Consider the following 20,920-nt stretch of genomic DNA (forward strand, 5'->3'; position numbering starts at 1 on the left):
TGTGGGCCCCACCCCCACCAGCCCCCTCATTCATGCCTGGGAGTTGCAAGCTTTGTCCCGGAGGGAAGAAAGGGCCTTTCAGTGGCCTGGTGAGGTCACGGGTGGGGGGGGGGGGAGCTGTGGGGTGCGCAAGCCCGCCTGCAGCTGCTGCTTTGTTCAGGGGCTCAGCCTGGAGAGGCCCCAGTCCAGCTCGGCTCTTCGTTCCCACAGGCTGTGCTCCTGAGCCTGCTGGAGGGACAGGGCAGGGGGCAGGGTTGCAGGAGGGAAGGGGGCTTGGGGAGGAGCCTGGTACTGCCCGCCTGGTCTCTTGGGTCCCTGAGGCTGCAGTGTGCTGTGGGGGGAGATGCAGGCCTGAAGTTCTGGGATTTGCCACAGCCACAGGAGAGGCCCACAGGCAGCTGGGCAGCAGGACCTGGTCCCAGTTCACGGGGCCTCACCTCCCTGGTGGCTCTGACCACACAGGGGTGGAAGGCCTTGGCGAGGTGGCTGTGGGGGGGGGAGGGTTTAGCGGGCGGGGTTGGAAGGCTCATGACTGTAACTTGCCGCCCTCCTCCTTAGCAGTCCCGCCATGGAGGGAGGAAGTGGAAGCTGGAGGCACAGAGCCAAGGGCAGCAGGGAGCCAGGCTAGGCTGGCCAGCGGGCCACAGTGTGTGCTGGGGCGGACCAGGAGGGGCGCAGTGATGTTTCCCGCTGTGGTCAGCATCTGGGACCTGCGACCAGAGACTCACTGTGTTGGGGAGCCTCAGCAGTCCTGGGGGGGACTGCGAGGAGGCAGAGCTCCCCGCTGACTCTTGCTCCCGCCCGCCTCAATGTCCATGGAGCTATTGCTTAGCAACCGCCACACAGCCCAAGCACACTATGGGCAGGGACTGTTGGACAATGAGCCCAGGGCCAGGGACCCCGAAGTCAGGATTTGTCAACACAAAGGAAGCTGCTATGGTGGCCAGGGGAACAGCAGGGCCTGGGGAGCTTTAATGCTTCTGGGCCAACTCAACCAGTGCCAGGTGCCAAGCAGGAGCTGGGAAGTTGGGTGCTAGGGAGTGAAGGCCCAGGTCCCCCATCGTTTCTGGGCCTCCAGCAGGGGTGCTTGACCAGGGAGCAGACAAGAGCATCACTTCACTCCCCCAAGACCTTGAGAGACCCCCCCAAGGCCACAGTGAGATGAGGTTGGCAGCCATGAGGAGCCTTCCGGGTAGCCAGGCCAGCATGGCCTGAATTATTTCTGCAACTGATGTTTCTTCAAAGAAATATAAGTTGGAGGTGCACAGCAGGGAGGACATTTGCCTTGCACACAGCTGACCTGGGTCCGATCCCCGGTATCCTATAGGATCTCCTGAGCCTTTCAGGAGTGATTCCTGAGAATAGAGCCAGAGTAACCTCCGAGGCATGGCTGGTGTGGTCCCCCCTCCAAAGAAAAAAACAAAAGAGAATCTAGAACAAGATAGTATAGCAGGGAGGCCATTTGCCTTACATGCAGCTGACCCGGGTTTGATTCCTGGCATCCCATATAGTATCGAACCTGCCAGGAATGATTCCTGAGTGCAAACTCAGGAGTGAGCCCTGAGTGTGGCCGGGTGTGGCCCAAAAACAAAAATCAAAACAAGCCTAGCAATAGCACAGCAGGTAAGGTGTTTGCCTTGCATGTAGCCAACCAGGGACCAATCTGGGTTCCATCCCCAGCATCCCATATGATCCCTTGAACCTTCCAGGAGCAACTTCTGAGAGCAGAACCAGGAGTAACCCCTTAATGTCTCTTGGGTATGGCCCAAAATTCAAAAATAAAAATTAAAAAAAACAAACAAACAAAAAAAACAAGCCTAGTCTCTGCTGGCTACACTGGACATTATCCGGCCCCTGGGGAGAGTCTGGGAAGATCTCCCGGAACTTAATTGTGAAGATGCCTGGGGTCACCACTGACCCAGGACCCACACTCTCTGTGCCAAGGCCGGATGTGTCCCTGCCATGTGCCACTTGGTGGCAGCAGTCAGGAACAGAGGGGTGGTGAGTCCGTTCAAGGGGAGAGACTCAGGGTCTGTGGGCAGCTCTGGTGGCCAGAAGGGCAGCAGATGGGCTGTGCTCACCTAAGCCCCGGGCCTCTGGCTCCATGCTGGCTGCTGCACCTGGTATGGATCCACAGAATCCCCCTGTGTGCCAGGCACTGAGGACAAAGACACAGTTAAAACCACCTTCTGGGTTGTGGGCAGGCCCATCCTGTCCTCTGGAACCTCAGTCATGTGAGGCCTTCAGGAGGCTCTGGTGCTGGGAGGGGCTCAGCCCACAGGGGACAGACGGGCGGTGCTCCAGACCATTAGGACTCACAGTGTACCCTGACCCACCTATCAAGCACCCCTGGGGTTCAGAGCCTGAGAACAGAAGAGTACCAGGGAAGGTGACAATAGGAGCCTGCACCTTTAAACCTACCCCCACTGCCCTTGTTTGCTTTGTTTTGGGGCTACATCCAGCAGGCTCTGCCTTCATAAATCACTCCTGGCAGGCTGGGATGCCAGGAATCAGACCTGGGCCAGTCTCTAGCAAGGCAAGTATCCCCTGGCTGTGCTGTTGCTCCGGGCCCTCCCCCACCTTTCTCCCCAATGGGGTGGGGTGAGACAGGCTCAGAGCAGAAAGGGGAGCCCAGGGCAGCCTTGCTGCCTGGCTGTGGGGGCATGTCTGGGCCCCAGGAGCATGGGGCTCCCCATCTGATGGTCCCTCTCAGTCTGGTTCCATCTCCCTGAAGGGACAGATGCTGTGGAGAAAGCCGATTACGATTACTGCTCAAGGCGGTCGCATGCTGGGGTGCGGCCAGCATGACCCAGTTCCGAGCTATTCTCAGCATGGTGGGAGCTGGGCCTCCTGCCCTGCTGCTAGCGCTGTGACTTTGAAATGCCCCTCTGATCACCAACACTACCAGTGGGGGAGACCAGCTCCCCATAGGTCCTGAGGCTTGTGGGGCCCAAGACCTAGGTCCCCGTTCACGTTCACCCAAGATGGTGTGAGACATCCCCAGGACATCAGTTCAGGAAGGGGTGGGGAGGCAGCCCTGCAGCCAGGGGCAGGAATTGCAGCCTCTGGACATCGAGGCTCTGGGCACAGCCAGGGTCACTGGTCACCTGCCCTGGGCTCCCCTGGAACTCCCACAGCACAGGCAAATCCTGCAGCTTCTACATGACACAGTTGAAGGTGGGTCTAGTTTCCATCATCTCAAAGCCAAATCTTACCTCAGAGATTCCAGCACTTAAGGGCCTCAGTGCACAAAGGACCAAGACAGGTCCCAAAATAGCACAGAACTGGTGGGCTTCCTGGAGGTGGCGCTGCTATTGGTGACAGAGGTTTGAGAAGACACTCCAGGAGCAGAGGGTGCATGGGGCGGGGGTGACCACTGCAGCCGGGAGGGAACCCCAAATGCTGCTGTGGCACGGCACAGCACCCCCGACCCAAGAATGAGCACTTCCCCAGGGCAGATGTGGGTTCAGGGCCAAAGGCCACAGCTCGCAAGTCCCCCCAGGTCCCCAAGTCTGGAAGATGCAGCTGCCCAGAGCAGGAGCCCAACCCAGATGGCCTGGCTGGCCAGGGGGTGAGGCCTGCACCCCCATTTCAAATCTCCACGCAGCCCCTCACCAGGCAGGGTCCTTGGGCCTATTCCCCACGTGGGGTAAGCAGAGGGTCTAAACCACCTTCAGTGCCCTGTGGCAACTGTCCTGGGAGATGGGAACCCCCCCTCAGGGTGTGATGCAGTGTGCTGACCTGACAGTCAGGCACAGGCCGGGCACTGCTCTAGGGTCCAAATGGGGCCAAGTCCCTGAGGGTGGAGATGAGGCCCATGGCTGCCCATGGGGCAGCAGGCGTTGGTGAATCCTCATCCGGTGACTGGCCTCATGCTGCTGACTCAGGGGATAGCAGTTGTCCCCGTGGGCTCCTGGCTGGCTCAGGCTTGCCCCATGGTGTCTGCCCCAGCCTGGGGGCTGCCCAGCAGGGTCATGGCTCAGGCCCAGCTGCCATATGAGGTGCAGGCAGGGCTGAACTGGGCTGAACAGCAACAGGAATCTGCTGTGGCTCAGGGCTAGGGCTGGGCTGTAGCCCAGGAGTCCACACCAAGTGACCCAGCCCCCTTCTGTATGGGTACACCCTCCACGGGGGGGGGGGGGGTACCGTGCCTGCTCTGCCCAGACACTTGGGCCTTTCTGCTGCTGTTGGAGTTGTCCAACTCACCCCGAGGCCCCATGTCTGGCCACTGTCCTTTTGGAGCCTTGCAGAGTCTGCCCAGGAATAGGAGAAAGGAGCCAGCGGGAAGCACAGGGACCATAGACACTGGGACAGGAGGGCAGCGACAAAGCCAGCAGGCCAGGAACAGTGATTTTATTTTATTTTTTGGGGGGAGTCACACTGGCAGTTCTCAGTGGGACTCTAAGGGATGCTGGGGATGGACGGGGGTCAGCTATGTGCAAGGCCAGCACCTGCCACTGTGCTACTGCTGCGGTCCCTGGGAAGTGATTTCACTGGGTGCTGCTCCTTGCCCCACAGCACTTCTGAATGTGTGAGATAGGGACAGTCTGGTAGTTGTCAGAGGCGGCCTTGTCCCCACAATGTCCCTCACAGCCCCAGTGGCCCACAGCCTCTAGAGGGTCAGGCCTGTCCCTAAATCAGGCCACAAAAGGCACTTCTGGGTGGCAGAGAGGGTCTGGGGCGCTTGTAGGCAGGCCGAGCCACAGTTGGGACACAGCTCAGTGCTTCCCACACCCCTCTGGGAACCACAGGTTCAGCCCCGAAATTACCCAGTATGGTGAGAAGGGCAGGCACTAGATCGCATGGGGTCCCCTAGCCTGGGGCCTTGGTGGCAAAGGTCAGGTAGCCGGTGTGGCCCACAGCCTCCTTCATGGGGGTGCCGCTGCGAAAGGGGCCTGCATCCGGGCCAGGGCGGCCCAAGTCAGGTGTGGGCAGGTTGACAGTGCGCACGTGGAAGAGCTGCGGCAGCACCTCCAACGTGCTCAGCTCTGAGAAGCCATGTTCCGCCAGTGCCAAACATGTCCGCTGCACCTGCTCGATGCAGGGTGAGAAGGAGCCCAGGCGACCACCTGCAGGGAGAACCAGGCTTAGGGCATGTGGGAGTGAGGAAGTATGGAGTGAAAAAGGCTGGGTACTAGGCAGGCCCAGGGAGGTGGCGGGGGAGTGGACAGCACAGGCGGGGCTGCCACTGTCACAGGAAATTAGAGGCTGTCATGGATGTGGAAGCTGGAACAGGCAGCCCAGCATGTGAGTGGGGGCGGGCCCTGACAGCCCTTCCTGCTGCAGCCCACCAGGCCCATCAGCGGAGTCCCAGGAGGGGGCTGGGAGGACAGAGAGGATGCTGCAGTGAGCAGCCCTGAAGTGGCTGAGGTCAGGACCAGGTTCTGAGTGGGTATGTGGGGAGCAGGATGTAGCAGGACAACTGGGCCATGGGGAAGTAGGGAAGGGACTGGGGACAGATAAGGTGCAGGGAGACTGCAGAAGGCAAGTGAGTTGTGGAGCCAGCAGGGTTGGGGCCAGTGTTTAGGGTCCAGGATCTGCAGGAAACCTCCATTGGGTGGGGATCTGTGGCTGTCCAAGCTGTGGCACTCCCCACTCCGCCCTGCCGTACTGCACCTCCACCCCCCAGTCCTCAGTGAGCTGCTCTTTCTCCTGAAAAGGGAAAAGCTGTGTTTCTGGCCCTGAGCCAGGCTGTTGCTCCAGCTTCCCTAAAAGGGGCAGCAGCCCTGGTGAAGAGACGGGGAAGAGACATGGGCCTCGTAGGCTCACCAGAATCTTCCTGGGCCCAGCAGGTGCTGCCTCCAGATCCCCTACCCTGCCCAGTGCCACCCCGAGCACCCCCTACCCTTACCTTCCACCTTGAGGGCATCCCAGGCATGGCCCACGGCCTCCCACGGTGAGGGAATGTCCAGGAAGACGGCGTCAGCTACGTGGCTGACGCCGAAGCCACTGCGGCACACGTCCTGGTTGCGCACTGTCACCCAGCGGCCCACACCGTGCTCCTGGAACTCCTCCCGGGCCTTCTCGGCTCGCTGTTCGTGGAACTCCACCGTGTGCAGGTGGCCCGTGGGCGCAATGGTGCGAATGATGGCATGTGACACCGAGCCGCTGCCTGTGCCTGGGGACAGTGTACAGTGTCGGGGGCTGCATGTGCTCCCCCCACAGGCCACACCGTGGGGCTGCACTCCCAGTCTGTACCCCACACCACTTCCAGTAAGGTCAGTAAGGGTCATGGCAAGGGCACTGAGAGGTGACTGGCTTCCCGAGCCACACCTTCCCTCAACATCCCAGCAGTGACTCAGACCCCTGCACAAGCAGGGGTCTCCCACTACCAATTGGGCCTGCTCCATCCCCTCCATCCCCCTCAACTAGTCATTCCCCTCATAGCCTTGGCTCTTGAAGTAAGAGCCCAAGTACACGTACATGCACACACACACATAGTGTGCCAGAGCCCAAATCATGTCCCCCTCACAAACATGGGCTGTGACAGAAGCAGAGTCACAGCCCCCATGGCCCATGACAGACCATGAGTCTCTTACACACAATCATGACAGAGTCTGAGTCCCCTCATGCAAAAGGGGCTGTGACAGAGCCTAACACCCTTTACATGCACAGACGTACTGTGACAGAACCCGTGTCCTACCACACAAACACAGCCCACGACAGAGCCTGAGTCTGTCCCCCACCACAGAGGCTGTGACAGAGTTCGAGTCCTTTCACACACAGGACAAAGCCCGAGTTCCCTCATGTTAATATAAGGGCATCAGAAAATAAATATGCTCAGCTCGAAGATGAGTCTGAGGAGCGGGGCTGAAGGGCGATTTAGGGACCCTTAGTTACACAGGACCTGAACGTTCTCGTGGTGGGGTCCTGTCCCCCTCCCTAGAGGCAGTGCAGACTTCTGCCTTAGCTGTTCCAGGAAACGAATAGGTCAGGTTGATAAGGTCTGGCCAGGTTAGATGAGAGATGGGCAACTGTCCTGTCTTGTTTGCCCTTCTCCCTGTTTACTGGCTCCAAACAATAACTGTTGTGAAAGACAGTCAGTCTCAGTCCTCTAGGCCGTGAGTCCCGACTCCATGCTTTTCTCTCACATGTCTGTCTTGTTTTCTTTTTTGGGTCACACCCAGCGATGCTCAGAGATCATGCCTGGCAGATTCAGGGGGCCATTTGGGGTGCCAGAGAAAAATCTTGGGCTAGCTGTGTGCAAAAAATATGCCTTCCCTGCTGTGCTGTGCTCTGGCCCTGTCTTGCTTTCTTCCTTCTTGCAGCACCGTATCTTCAGCTCGTTACCCAGGACTAGTTCTGTCTACCTGTACTGCTCAAGCAGAACGCTGGCTTCCTCAGGGGGTGCTGACAGGCACTGGGTCCCTCAAAATCGAAGTGAAAAGCTTGCACTGACCATCACACATGCCTGCAACCCCATCAACACGGGATGGTGAGAGCGCAGCCTCCTAGGGTGTCCCAGGCTACTGGGGTCCGCCTGAGCAGGGCCCCCGAGGGACATGGAACGCCGCTCACCGGACTCGCACACCACAGCACCGGGCCGCAGCTCGAGCATCATGGTGAGTAGCGCAATGTCGGTGGAGTAGAGGATCTGGGTGCGGTGTGGCAGGTTGAGCGTCCAGAGCTCGGGGGTGGGGTGCAGCACGTACACCCAGCCGCCGCGGCCGCACGTCACCTTGGAGCCGAATGGGCGGCCGATGAGGTCCACGGAGTGGCGCAGGACGCCATGGCGGGTCTGGGTCTGTGCGCCCCGCTGCACGCGCACTGCCACCATGGCGCCATGGCCCAGCGACAGGATGGCTGTGTCACCCTCCTTGATCAGCTCCTCGTAGGCTACGAAGCTCATGGTGCTGCTGCGGGGCTCCAGGCCTGCAGGGGAGAGGGGTGGGTCTGAGTGACCAGGAGAGGAGAGGAGAGGGGTGGGCACCCGGGCTGGCAAAGAGCGGTGTTAAGCCTGAGCTCCTGGACTTGGGGTCTGCAGGGGAGAGGCGTGGGCCTGGGTGTCCCGCAGGGAAGGAAGGGGCTTGAGCCTGAGTGTACCGACTGCGAGCCCAGTCTGGGACGGTCAACGCTGCCACCAAGGGCCGCACCCTGGCAGTGGCAGAGGGAGGGACCTGGAGGACCCTCCTAGGGCTAAGTGCCCTAGCACAGCAGGGGGGAATGTCGGCCTGTGGCCTCTCTCCCATGTGGCCGACCGGGTTCATTCCATAGTCTGGGCATCTCGGGCCGCGGCCCCCCAAAACAAGCCAATGAAAAGACACAAAAGGGGGAGGCTGTGGCCGTTCCGGGCTGGACCCTCGGCCTCCCAGAGGTGCCCGAGCCAAGAGGGGCCGCCGACACAGGCCGGAGTCAGCAGTGACAGCACCCGGGTGTGCCTCACCCCAGAGAAAAGAAGCGGCCCCCGCGGGGCTACCGCAAAGGTCAGCGGTCAGCCGGGAGCGCCGCGTGACCGCGAGGCCCGCAAAGAACCGGCCGCCGCGGGACCCGCCGGGTCGCACCCACCCGCGACGTCTGCGCTGCCGGCCCACACACGCGCCGCCGCCGCACTTCCGGCGCGGACGGATGACGTCACGGCGCGGGCCGCGCCCAGGCCGCCGAGGCCCCGCCCATGGATGCTTCCCGGGATTCGGCACCCTGCGGAGCCTTGGCGGAAACCCCGCGTGCGTGCAGGCGTAGGCCGCCTGCGCAGCCCCCAGGGCCTAGGGCGGCGCTGCCCCTGGACGGGCCCTGCGGGAAGGAAGAAAAGCAGAGACACCGCCCCCCCCTTGAGTTGTGCTGTGGATCTGCAAAGAATGCAGGGGCAGGGCCCAGCTTGCGCCCCCTCATCGCAGGCTGGGCCTGTCCCTGTCCCCCTTCTCCAGAGCAGCGGAAACAAGCCTGCCTTGGGGTGCAGAAAGGGGAAGCGGCTGAGGCCTGTCAGCTGACTCACTGGCTCCTGCAGCGAGGCTCTAGGGAGGCTCAGCACTCTCCATCCAACCCGCTTGGCTGCCCGTGGGCTGCCCTGTCTAAGCTATCCTCAGGGCCACTAGCCACCTAGGGTGACTGGCAGCACTGGCCCTCTCAGCCCGCCAGCCTTGGGCGTAGTCGCAGCAAGGCCTGGCTGGGGCCCTGCAGAGCAGGCAGTGAAGAGGCCAGTGTCCAGCTTAGGCCTGGGGAGACTGGAAGAGCGGCCCTCCGTTGCTCCAGTGCCCAATTTGCCAGCCTGCAGTGTTCTGGGAGTGATCCCCGGTTGTTCTCAGGGAGGGGAGGGAGGATGCCCAACTTTCCACTTCTTGCTTCCTCTTTGTTGCCTCACACAACTGTGGTGTGATGTGGCGTCCACGTGAAGCTGGTTCCTTAAGAAGGACCGAAAATCGGACCTAGTCCATGGTGGTTTCCTATGGTCCAGACTTCCCCACATGCCTCTGTCCCTGACTGCTGGTCAGCTCCTCCCTGCCCCCGCCCCAGACAGCCTCCCAGCTGCTGCTCTTGACAGCCCTCAGCTGAGACTTCCTCAGGGGCCCAAGGCAGTTTGTATGTGGGGAGATTCCCATGCTGAGATCTGAGAGGGACGCCCCCTACAGACAGGGAGAGGGTCTCATGGAGCTCAGCCAGCAGAGAGGGAACCGGGTGAGAAGCCACAGGCCAGGCTTCAGCTAAATTCCAGCAGGTTAAGCAGGAAGGGAAAAGGCCCTGGTGACACATGACCTGATCCCAGCTCCTGTTGCTCTGAGACCTCTGGCACCCCTGGCTGACTCTCTCCCTTAGCATCCGGACATCCTGCAGGGATGGGCCCTGAGGAGCCTACTCCATGGAAGGAAGGATAGACAGAGCCTCTAAGGAGAGCCCCAGGTTGCCCTGAGGACCCTCTCCCCTAGTCCAGGCCCCAGGGAGTTAAATGTACCTGGGTGTGGCTTATGAGGTAGCAGGACCATAAACTGGGATGATGTCACTCCCATCCCTGCTCCTCAGCTTGATGCAGCCAAAACAGCTCCTGGGGACTCCCTAAAGTGTAGGGTACTCGGAGCAGGGTGTGTGGGGGGCTGCCTCCCTCTGCTCCGGTTTGGGACACCGTGGCCGAAGGGATCACTCAGCAGCTGGCCCCAGCCCTGTTGCAGGGCCTCTGGCCTCTGACCTGGGGCCTCCGTATCCACCGTATGATCTCTCTTGTGCTTTCCTCCTCAAAATGGGCCCCAAAGTTCATCTCTGGGTCCAGGCTTGCAGGTCCTACCCTAGGCTGGGCCCCAGGCTCTGTATCTTCCTCCCAGTTCAGTCAGGCAGGCAGGCTTGAGAAGGAGGAGGAAAAAGAGGAAGAGGGAGAGAACAAGGAGGAGGAGGGGGGGAGAAGGAGACAAAGGGAGAACAGAGACCACCCCCAAATGCAGGGCCTGAAAGGCCAGTCCCGGCTCCGGTTACCAGAAACAGAAGAAACTCGAGCCGCCCTCAGGCCCTGGGTTGGGGGCAGGGAGCTGCTATTTGTGAAAATATCAGGGGCCTAAACCCCAGGAATGACACCTGCTGTCTGGGGCCCCCCCCCTCTCCCCGGAAAACTGTCTCCTTGGTGTTGGAAGGTGTAAAACAAGGGCTTTGAGACAGGTCTTAGCAGGCTCTGGTGGTGAGAGTGGAGGAGGGCCAGGCTCCCTATAGGAGCCGAGACCGCTGCTACGGTTTTTGCTCTGCTCCCTTGGTTTGCAGCCGCCACAGAGATCAACCTTCTCTCTCCTTTGGGTCTTCGCTCCCAGGGAACTGCGGGCCCCAGAGTTCCTTCCTGTCGGTGGTGGCCCGGAGGTCGAGCTCCGGTCATGGTCCAGCCCCGTGATCTGCGTGGCAGCGCTCCTGATTCCTATATCCTGGAGACTGAGCCTTTTTAATCCCAATAAACGCAGGCCCGGGACTTCCTAGAGTGGCAGCATCAGTTCCCAGCAGCGGCAGCAGAAGGGCCTGCCCACCACCCCACTCGCTCCAAGGGCCTGACTGGCCGGGCTGGGCCGGGCCGTGGTCAGCTGCGTGGTTGTGACTTTTGATGAGTTTGTTTTCATCTCACATAACGCTCATTGTTCGCCTCCTGTCCTGTGCTGTGCTTTGCCGTTCGTCGTCTGGGGGTGCAGCAGGGAGCAGAGTGACGTGCGGGGGGCCGGTGCTCCAGCATCTTCCCAGGAGCAAAAGGGCTGGGCTCTGCATGGGGCTGGGGGCGCGCCAGGACGTGCCCAAGGTCACGGGCCGGTGCCAGGCCTGGGCCGCATCCCCACTCGGCTCCCGCCTCCCGCGCAATTCCGCGCCACATCACCAGCGACTGGGGATGCCAGAGGGCACCTTGGGAAGGTCGGCGGGAGGCGGGGGCGGGCAGTCCCTTCTGCGGGGCTGGGGCCCCGACTCCCCCGCACGCTCCGGCCCGGCCCAGCGTCCAGGCGTCCTGCACGTCCTGCCTCAGTTTCCCGCCGCAGGAGGGAAGGGAGCGCGAGGGGCCGGGCGCCCGGGGCCCGATTCGGGGGCGCGGGGGGCCGGGGCGGGCGGGCGGGGGGCTGCGGGGTCCGGGTGGGGGCGGGGGGCTGCGGGACGGAGGACAAAGCGGCGGCACCACCCCGCAGCGCGGCCCAATGGAATGAATGGGCTATAAATAGCGGCCAATGGGCGGCCCGCGTCGCGAGCCTTAAGAGCCGCGGGAGCGCCCCGCGGTCCGCTGTTCGCCTGCGTCGCTCTTCGAGCTGCGGATCCTGCGCATCGAGCCCGGTGAGGGGCCGGGGTCCGCGGGGCGGGCGCGGGGCCGCGCGCCCCCTCTCCCTCTCTCTCCCTCCCCTGACCCGGGCGCCGTCCACCCGCGTCTCCCCGCAGCCGCCATGCCCTTCTCCAATAGCCACAACGCGCTCAAGCTGCGCTTCCCGGCCGAGGACGAGTTCCCCGACCTGAGCAACCACAACAACCACATGGCCAAGGTGCTGACCCCCGAGATGTACGCCGAGCTGCGCGCCAAGTGCACGTCCAGCGGCTTCACGCTGGACGACGTCATCCAGACCGGCGTGGACAACCCGGGTACGCGCCCCGCGCCCGCCCCGCGCCCCCGCGCCCGCGCCCGCCCCGCGCCGCGCGCCCTCAGCGCCCCCTCTGCGCCCCCGCAGGCCACCCCTTCATCATGACGGTGGGCTGCGTGGCGGGCGACGAGGAGTCGTACCAGGTGTTCCAGGAGCTCTTCGACCCCATCATCGAGGACCGCCACGGCGGCTACAAGCCCAGCGACGAGCACAAGACCGACCTCAACCCCGACAACCTGCAGGTGCGGGCCGGCGGGGAGGCGGGAGGGCGCGGGGGGCGCCGCCGCTCACGGCTCGCGCTCGGCCCCGCAGGGAGGCGACGACCTGGACCCCAGCTACGTGCTGAGCTCGCGGGTGCGCACCGGCCGCAGCATCCGCGGCTTCTGCCTGCCCCCGCACTGCAGCCGCGGGGAGCGCCGCGCCATCGAGAAGCTGGCGGCCGAAGGTAGGGCGACCGGCCCGCACCCCGGCCTGGGCCCCGGCCCTCCCCGGCCCTCCCCAGGCCACCGGGCCCGGCCGCATCCCCGCCCTGCTCTCCTCTCCACCCGCCCGCTGCCACCGTGGCCGGCAGGCGGCTCGTGGGCTGCTCGGCCCTCCGGAGGGACCGAGGCCCGGGGGCCCCGCCCCGCTGACCGCCCGCCCCGCCCCCGCCCCGCAGCCCTGTCCAGCCTGGACGGCGACCTGGCCGGCCGCTACTACGCGCTCAAGGGCATGACGGAGGCCGAGCAGCAGCAGCTCATCGACGACCACTTCCTCTTCGACAAGCCCGTGTCGCCCCTGCTGCTGGCCTCGGGCATGGCCCGCGACTGGCCCGACGGCCGCGGCATCTGGTGCGTGCCCCGGCGCAGTCCCCTGCCCCTTGGCCTGCGCATCCTCGGACTGCTGCCCTTGGGCCAGTCAGGGGGGAAGGGGAGGGATCGGGGGCGGGGGGCCGGAGCAGGTAGGAGGCTGGGCTCCAGGGACATCAGGTGCGGCCCTGCGCTTGTTTTCTTCCAGGCTCCCCCGCCCGCCGGGACTTGGCCAGGTGCTCCGTGACGCAGGCTCGTCCTCGGGGAGCACCTCGCTTGCCCCTCGATGGGCCTTGGCGCCCAGAGCTCCCCTGGGCCTGCAGGCCCGCACCCCTTTCTCGGTGTGATTGGCAGAGCCAGCAGCTGTGTCTGGCCACGGCTGACCTTATTTCTGGGGGATGCAGGGGTCAGGGTGCCCCCACCCACCCGCTTTTCTCCTGCTGACCTCCCCCCTCCCCCCAGGCACAATGACAACAAAACTTTCCTGGTATGGGTGAACGAAGAGGACCATCTGCGGGTCATCTCCATGCAGAAGGGGGGCAACATGAAGGAGGTGTTCACCCGCTTCTGCAGCGGCCTCTCCCAGGTCAGGAACGACCAGCCCGCTGGCCGTGTGCGTGTGTGTGTTGTTGGAACACGTGTCCCCCCATTCTGCCTGGCCCCGTGTGTTGCGGGGCGCCAGGTGGCCCCACCTGGCCGCCCTGTGCGCCTGTGAGCAGGTCCTCAGCTAGCCCCTCTCCGTGCACCAGATCGAGACGCTCTTCAAGTCCAAGAACTACGAGTTCATGTGGAACCCTCACCTGGGCTACATCCTCACGTGCCCCTCCAACCTGGGCACAGGGCTGCGGGCGGGCGTGCACATCAAGCTCCCGCACCTGGGCAAGCACGAGAAGTTCGCCGAGGTGCTCAAGCGGCTGCGGCTGCAGAAGCGGGGCACAGGTGAGTAGACCCGCTGCAGTTTTTCTACCCGCCCAGCCCTGCCCGCCCGGGGAAGAGGGGGCCTGACTGGTTGGTCTCTCCCCAGGCGGTGTGGACACTGCGGCCGTGGGCGGGGTCTTCGACATCTCTAATGCCGACCGCCTGGGCTTCTCGGAGGTGGAGCTGGTGCAGATGGTGGTGGACGGCGTGAAGCTGCTCATCGAGATGGAGCAGCGCCTGGAGCAGGGCCAGGCCATCGACGACCTGGTGCCCGCCCAGAAGTGAAGGCCCAGCCTGGCCTCCAGCCCCGCAGCTCCCTAACTTATTGGTGGGCGCTGCCAACCATGCCCCCGTGATGCTTGCTGTCTGGCCGGTGCCGAGCCCTTAGCCTCGCTGTAGAGATGTCCCCTTGGTAGAGTTTATTTTTGTGATGGCTAAGATGTTGCTGATGCTGAAATAAACCTAGGGATTTGGCCTGCTGCAGTCTGAGTGCTGTTTTCTGCGTTTCTGTGCCCTCCCCATCCCTTCTGTGGCTTGTAGGCCGGGGTTGGGCAAGAGGAGGGAGAGGGAGGGGCCTGGCCCAGCATTCTGAGCATCTAAGGGCATATTCAGGCTGTTGGGCGGAGCCTCATGCCTGCACAGCCAGCTGCTGGGGTGGGAGGTGTGGAGGGAGAGACAGGCGCCTGGAAACCAGGTTTTCAGCATATCCTCCAGCCTTCAGCAGTCGCTCCTCCCAACACCTACGACAGTAACTGGAAAAAAAAAAAATGGGGCTGGTGCAGTGGCGCAGTGGTAGGGTGTTTGCCTTGCACGTGGCTGTCTTCGGTTTGATCCCCCAACGTCCCCTATGGTCCCCCAAGCCAGGAGCAATTTCTGAACACAGCCAGGAGGAACCCCTGAATGCTACCGGGTGTGGCCCAAAAACTAACAACAAAAAAGACCTCTGTTCCCTTCTAGAAGATTCTCTAGGTCCTTGGCCTCCATGGCAGGAGAGGCAGAGCAGGGTGCTGTCCAGGGGCTCCATGGTGTACTGCCCGATTGTCAAGATTCCAGGGTGGGGGGAAAAGGATAGAAGGCTTCTCCAGCCCCTCAACTCTGTAATCTGCTGTCACCTGATGGCCAGGCCCAACATCCTCTTTATCCTGCAGTCACTCTTAGACTGAGGCTGGGCCTTGGTGCCCTGGTGACCACCCTTTAGACAGATGTCAAAGGGTTCCTCCCCCCCCTTCCTGCCAACCTGGCCATGACCTGGCTAAGTGACTTAGAACTGTTACTGGGGGCCATGCTCCCTGCTCTGGAAGAGACCCCACCCTGAGCTGTGGACCCCCAGGGACTGGAGAAAAAGTGATGCTGTTCTGTTCTGGGTCTCTCCAACCCAGAATCTGCCCTCACTTTAGGAAGGAGAGGGGGCCCTCGGGAACTACTTGGAATCCCTGTGGGGAAGTTCGAGCGATGGGGAAAGGCATAACTGCCCACAGGTCAGTTAACAGCATATCCACGACTGGAGTGAACACTGGGAGGGGGTTTGCTCTGTACATGGCCAATTGGGGTTCAATTCTCAGCACCCTGAGCCCACCTGTAATGATAAGTGGAAGAGCTCTGAGCTCCACCAAGTGAACCGATTCCGGCTTCAGACCTCATCTGCAATTGTGGCCTGAGACAATGGGAGGTACCTGGGGGCCCTGGGCTGCTGCAGCAAAGGGAAGACATCATGAAGACACCCCTCTCCCCCATCAGAGTGTGACAGGTCCCGGAACGAGGTGTGCTGAGCTCCCAGTGTAGGCCTTGAATATAGGAGTTAGCCAGACGTAGGTGGTGGTGGTGGTGGGCAGGTGCTTGATTCCAGAGCTCCCAGCTTCCTTACTCAAGCTCGCAGACTTATGTAAATGCTTCCCAGAGAAGCCTGACAAGGCTGATGTCTGTTGGTGGGAGCTGCACCGCCCCCACAGGCTGTTTACTACTACCCAGGGCAGCCTCAGCTGGGGAAACTGAGGATGAGAACACTGGGAACCCGCTGGCTCAGGGCTCTTAGGGAGACGACCCCAGGTCTAACCTCTTTTTGGTTTTTGGGTCACACCCGGCGGCGCTCAGGGATTACTGCTAGCTCTGTGCTCAGAAATCCCTCCTGGCAGGCTCAAGAGACCCTATGGGATGCTGGGATTCCAACCACCATTTGTCCTGGATCGGCTGCGTGCAAGGCAAAAACGCACTACCACTGTGCTATCGCTACAGTCCCAGGTTCTAACTTAAGGTTTGCCTTGCACACAACGGACCTAGGAAGAACAATGGTTCGAATCCCAGCATCCCATATGGTCCCAACATTCCCCTGCCCCCCCCCCCAAGCCTGCTAGGAGCAATTTCTGAGCACCACCGAGTGTGACCTAAAAAAAAACAAAAACAAAAATCCCAACAAAATAAAAGAACATTTTAGACTGCCTGTGTGGGATCTCAGCAGCTGAAGGGCGGCAACTCTCTGTAAGGTTCCTTCTGTGTTTCTATTTTGAGCCACTGGTGCCTACACTGAGGCCTGTGGGAGCACAGGAATTCCCAGGTCCTCAGCCCACTTCCTTCCTGTTCCAGGGTCTGCTGCTGTGGTGCACAGGGCCACGAGGGGTGCAAGTGTGCCTTCTCCCCTGGACACAGCAGTCAGCCCTGACTGTAAACTGGGTACTCCTCAGGCCAGGGACAGTATCTCCCTTAGCACAAACTGATGACCTGCTTCCATGGCAGCTGAGCTCCTGGAAACCCGAGGTCTGGCAAGAGTCCCCACTATGGCAGCAGGGTCTGCTAGGGTCTAGTGTGCCTGCACTCCACCGGGCATTATCGAAGTTTAAGACCGACTTGAATAATTAAGACGCCAGCAAGGCCCACCTGCCAGCCACTCACCTCTAGCTTGCCTGTAATCTAACCTGGCGCTTAGGTTTGGCATGTGACTTGGTGGGAGGGCACCAGGCCAGGCCGTGGGGCAGCAGTGATGGCCATGATCGTGTTGGGACGTGAGGAAAGAGGACAGTGAGAGCTGGGTGCCAGCAAAGCCTGGAGCACAGCTATGGCACGGCTGGGAGTGGTCAGCAGCTTCAACAGCCTGGTGTTGGGCTCCCAGGTGCCCAGTGGCAGGGACAGGACAGACTTTCCAGGCCAGAGGCATGTGCTTGGCTCTGCCTGCCAAGTTCACTGTCAAGTGTATTGAGGCTGAGGTGGCTCTGTATGGAGTTTCTGCCCTCACAAACCTACAGTGGGCACAGAAGCCCTGGCCTGGCCCTTGGGGCCTGGGGGTGGCTTCCCCTTAGAGTCCTGGGTCAACACATGTAAGGGTTTGCAGCCACACACACCTGCCTAAGCAGCTACCCGAAAGGAGTTAAAAAAAGTCACACAGACTCCACTCCGAAAGGACAGGGCAAATGGGGTGCCCCACGTCAGGCCACAGCACCAGCACCCAGAGGTGTGCCAGATCTCCCAGGAATTGTGGGACCAAAGTCCTTCAGCAGAACAGAGACTCCTTGTCTGCAGGTCAGGGTGGCAATGAGCCCGTCTGCAGACTCAGGTTGGGGGGTAAGGGGGCCGGGCTGCTTTGCATGTAATGGTCCTTCCCGTACAAGCTGTCCAGACCCACCTGTGCACCTGTGCCTCCAGCCAAACCCATCCGAGCAGCCCTGACAGGCCTTCAGATGAGTGAAGGCAGGAAAAGCCTTAGCTTAAAGTTCCAGAGAGAATGGGGGTCAGGTAACAGTGGGCAGGTAGAGGGGTATCCCTCTGCCCCAGAATCTCCCAGGCCCATTTCCAGACAAATGCTTGGAGCAGTGAAAGGGGTAAGAAGTGATAGTACAGCAGGGAGGGTTGCTTGCCTTACACAGATGACGGGGGTGTGATCCCCAACACCCAAGGTGGTCCCCAAAGTCTATCAGGAATGAGCCTGAATGCAGAGCTGTAAGGCACGAGCACCCTGGTCGTGAACTCAACACCAACCAAACCCCTAAGGTGGTAAAATAAATAGGATAAGAAAACAAAAGGGAGACCTATGGGGAGGCCCAGATCTCAGGGTGCCCATAACAGGGACTGGAACTACTTACCCTCCACCGGACAAGAGGGAATTTTGGAGCCAACTCTGGGCCCACGGAAAAGAGGGAGCCCATCAACCCACTTTACTGACAATAGCCCTGGTGCCAAGTGGCTCTGAACCCCAAGGCCCAAGGCCTGTCCTCCCCTTCCATCATCTCTGGCCTGGCATCTCCGTGGACATTAACACAAAGGCACGAGTTAAGGACAGAAGGAACGGAGGGCAGAGCCAGGGCTCTGAGCTTACATGCAGCTGATCTGGGTTCTATCCATAGCTAACTATATGGTCTCCTGAGCCAGCCACGAGTAAACCTGAACACCACCAGGTGTGACCTGAATGCCCCCCCCCCCCAGCCTTTCTAGTTTGTTTTTGTTTTTGGGCCACACCCAGTGATGCTCCTGGCTATGTGCTCAGAAATCGCTCCTGGCTTGAGGGACCATATGGGACACTGGGGTTGCTGGGGGATCGAACTGCAGTCTGTCCTAGGCTAGCGCAGGCAAGGCAGATGCCTTACTGATTGCGCCACCACTCTGCCACCCCTCAGTTTGGTTTTTAAGTGTTCGGGTCCTGGCAGTGCTGAGGGTTCATGAGGTGCATGATATTGAACCTAGATCTTTGCTCAGCTTGAGGAGTCATCAGCTGGACCCCGAGATACAAGCCTACAGAAGGGCAAGGGCCCAGCAGCTCACAGATCGTTCTCTATCCAGGGACAGTGGCTCCATGGCAAGTCAAACCCTCAAGTCCACTCAGGCCCAAGAAGACCATGAGACTGGGCTGGAAGCAGCTACCTGCAGGAGCACAAGGCACGGACCCAGCTCAGCCCAACGAAAGGAGCCAAAATGGTACTTCTTGGATTTGGGGTTAGAGGGCCTAGGGTTTACTCGATTGTACTTCTGTGGTGTTCAGGAGACCTCAAGGGGTACCAGGGATCGAGGCTTTAAGACAAATGCTTTCCTTGCTGTGCTCTGTCTAGCCCCAGTTCTGCTGCAAGGGAAGGTGGTGGGGAGCGAAACAGTAAACCTCAACTTGGAGGACACTTGGGCTCTTCCATAGGCCAGCCCAAGTTAGTGCCAATCTCAACTCCAACCTCAAAGGCCCTGGGAGTGCTGGACCCCAGTAGCACACCACACGGCCAAGGAGGGGTCCACTCTGGGTGAGCCAAACTAGACATGGATGTGCCCTTAGTGTGTGATGAAGGTGCCAGCTCCCTGGGCACTGTCAGGACACCTTCAAGGCAAGGCATGTTCTTTTTTTTTGTTTGTTTGCTGTTGGACCATACCCCGTGATGCTCAGGGGTAACTCCTGGCTATGCGCTGAGAAATCGTTCCTGGATTGGGGGACCATATGGAACGCTGGTGTATCGAACCAAGGTCTGTCCTAGGTCAGCCTCGTGCAAGGCAAACACCCTACCACTGCACCACTGCTCCAGCCCCTCAAGGAATGTTTTTACTGCTCAGCATCCAGTATGGCCCTAGGCATGTTGGGTAAAGTGGCTGCCTCACTATATATAGTTGTGCTTGTATGTGTGTTCATGCATGCATGTGAGCTTGGGGTGTGCTGTGTGTTGGGCCGTGACCCGGATGTGCATCCAAAGCGTGTGTTCCAACCCAGCCAGCATATGAACAAACAGGAAGAGGGACAGACACTCAAAAAACTGAGCCTTCCTAAGGGCTGTGGACAGTAGAACAGTGTCCACGAAGTCAGGCCCTTTGCTGGAACAAGCTAAACACTGAGCCGAGGACAAGCTGACGGAGGACAAGAGCAGCAAAACTCCAGCAATGGGAACTCCCAGAATAAATAAAATATGCCCAGAATAGTGACAGGAGTGACCCTTGTGCAGGGTGAGCCCCAATAACCATCTACTCCCTAAACAAAATGAAGACATAATGGCAAATAAGCAATTGCAAAAACTGTGGATTACTAGTGTCTGCAGTACGGCCATGCAGCAGTGTGTGGTTAAAGGAGGAAGCCGTACTGTGTGATTTACCCTTGGAAAGGTCAGTCTGGAAACAAGTTCAACCTTGCCCAGTAGTCGGGAGCCCATCAGAGCTTGCACCTAAGGAAAGGGTGGCCCACCAAAGGGAGGAGTGGACGGCTGGGGTATATTTTGGGATCACTGCTAGTAGGCCGGGTGCTTCTGGCCCAGTACTGGTAGAACCCAGGGCCTCTCCTAAGCAAAGCTTGTGCTAATGAGCACCTTAAAACTCTCTGGCTTCTTCACATATATTTTTCTGGCTTTTGGGTCTCACACCAGTGTGGGTTAAGTGGTGGGAACAGGCTGTGCTCAGGTTTGAACCTGGGGCTTCCACAAGCAAAGCATGTGCCCTAGTAGACCTCGGGGACATCTCCCCATCCCCTTCTTTTTGGGGGCCCACAGCCTACAGTGCTGAGGTCAGCTGTGTGTGAGACAAGTGCCCGGACTCCTGTACTGTCTTTTAGCTCCCCTTCGTTATTATTGTGTTATTATATCTGGATGATGGGCCATTACCATGTCGGGAGCTCATGGCACTGCCGATTGCTGCCACTTCTGCTGACATTCTGTTGGCTGAGAACTACTTGGTACTGGATTGAATCACAGGGGTGGCAAGTGCTCTGGGTTGGTCCTTCCCAGTAATTCCCACCAGTGTGAGAATGCAGTGCAAGGAGCTTAATTGTGGTGGGTGTCATGTAAGCCTGAGTTGGTGGTAAATGCAGCCTGAAAGTTAGTGCTACCCTGTAAGGTCTGAATCCTCCCTCCCCCAGTCAAAGACAGTAGAGGTAGGGAATTGCCTTGCACACAACAAAATCAGGCATAATCCCCAGAACCACAGAGCCAGAATAACTCGTGTCCCCAGGCTCCGGCCTGGCTTTACTCTGGCGCTCTTCTCTCCTCTCGCTGCTTCCTCAGCATTGTAACTTTCTGAAGAAATTGCTAGGGTCTGTCCCGTCCTGTCTCCAAAGCATCCACACCTGTCCTCACCCCAAACTTCTCATCAAAACTGCACTGTCCCCAGCTCTTGTTCATCTCACACAGGCACACCCGGAATCCATCAGGCACAGGCCTGCCATACATCATGGTCCCGAGGCAGCGCTTCCCCTCTGACTCATGAGGTGACGCAGTAGTGGCCCTTACCGTGGCTCACAGGGATGAGCCACGTCACCTGTAG

The 20,920-nt window shown here is 60.2% G+C and overlaps 2 protein-coding genes across 2 annotated transcripts; one reads left to right on the plus strand and one right to left on the minus strand.

Annotated features, from left to right (window-relative positions):
- Window positions 1–4,568: 4,568 nt before the first annotated feature.
- Window positions 4,569–7,916, minus strand: TRMT61A (tRNA methyltransferase 61A). The gene is made up of 3 exons (XM_049790365.1): window positions 7,519–7,916; window positions 5,852–6,118; window positions 4,569–5,069 (listed from the first exon to the last, which is right to left on the minus strand). Exons 1-3 carry the CDS (start codon window positions 7,847–7,849, stop codon window positions 4,813–4,815), a joined length of 855 nt encoding a protein of 284 aa, XP_049646322.1. The 5' UTR covers window positions 7,850–7,916; the 3' UTR covers window positions 4,569–4,812.
- Window positions 7,917–11,782: 3,866 nt separating this feature from the next.
- Window positions 11,783–14,200, plus strand: CKB (creatine kinase B). Its single transcript, XM_049790362.1, is given in 7 exon segments — window positions 11,783–12,012; window positions 12,099–12,276; window positions 12,278–12,456; window positions 12,670–12,841; window positions 13,262–13,385; window positions 13,549–13,738; window positions 13,824–14,200. Coding segments are annotated over 7 exon segments (1,215 nt in total). The 5' UTR covers window positions 11,783–11,819; the 3' UTR covers window positions 14,003–14,200.
- The last annotated feature ends 6,720 nt before the right edge of the window (window positions 14,201–20,920 follow it).

This window comes from Suncus etruscus, chromosome 17 (genome assembly GCF_024139225.1).
Source record: "Suncus etruscus isolate mSunEtr1 chromosome 17, mSunEtr1.pri.cur, whole genome shotgun sequence".
In the NCBI taxonomy this organism is placed as follows: Eukaryota; Metazoa; Chordata; class Mammalia; order Eulipotyphla; family Soricidae; genus Suncus; species Suncus etruscus.

What these genes read in the sequence shown, in the direction of transcription:
- TRMT61A (XM_049790365.1), bottom strand. Translation starts at nt 7,849, where the DNA reads ATGAGCTTCGTAGCCTACGAGGAGCTGATCAAGGAGGGTGACACAGCC. An exon ending in TGCTGTGGTGTGCGAGTCCG is followed by an intron (nt 6,119 to 7,518) that starts GTGAGCGGCGTT and finishes CACTGTCCCCAG; the next exon opens with GCACAGGCAGCGGCTCGGTG. An exon ending in GGATGCCCTCAAGGTGGAAG is followed by an intron (nt 5,070 to 5,851) that starts GTAAGGGTAGGG and finishes TTCTCCCTGCAG; the next exon opens with GTGGTCGCCTGGGCTCCTTC.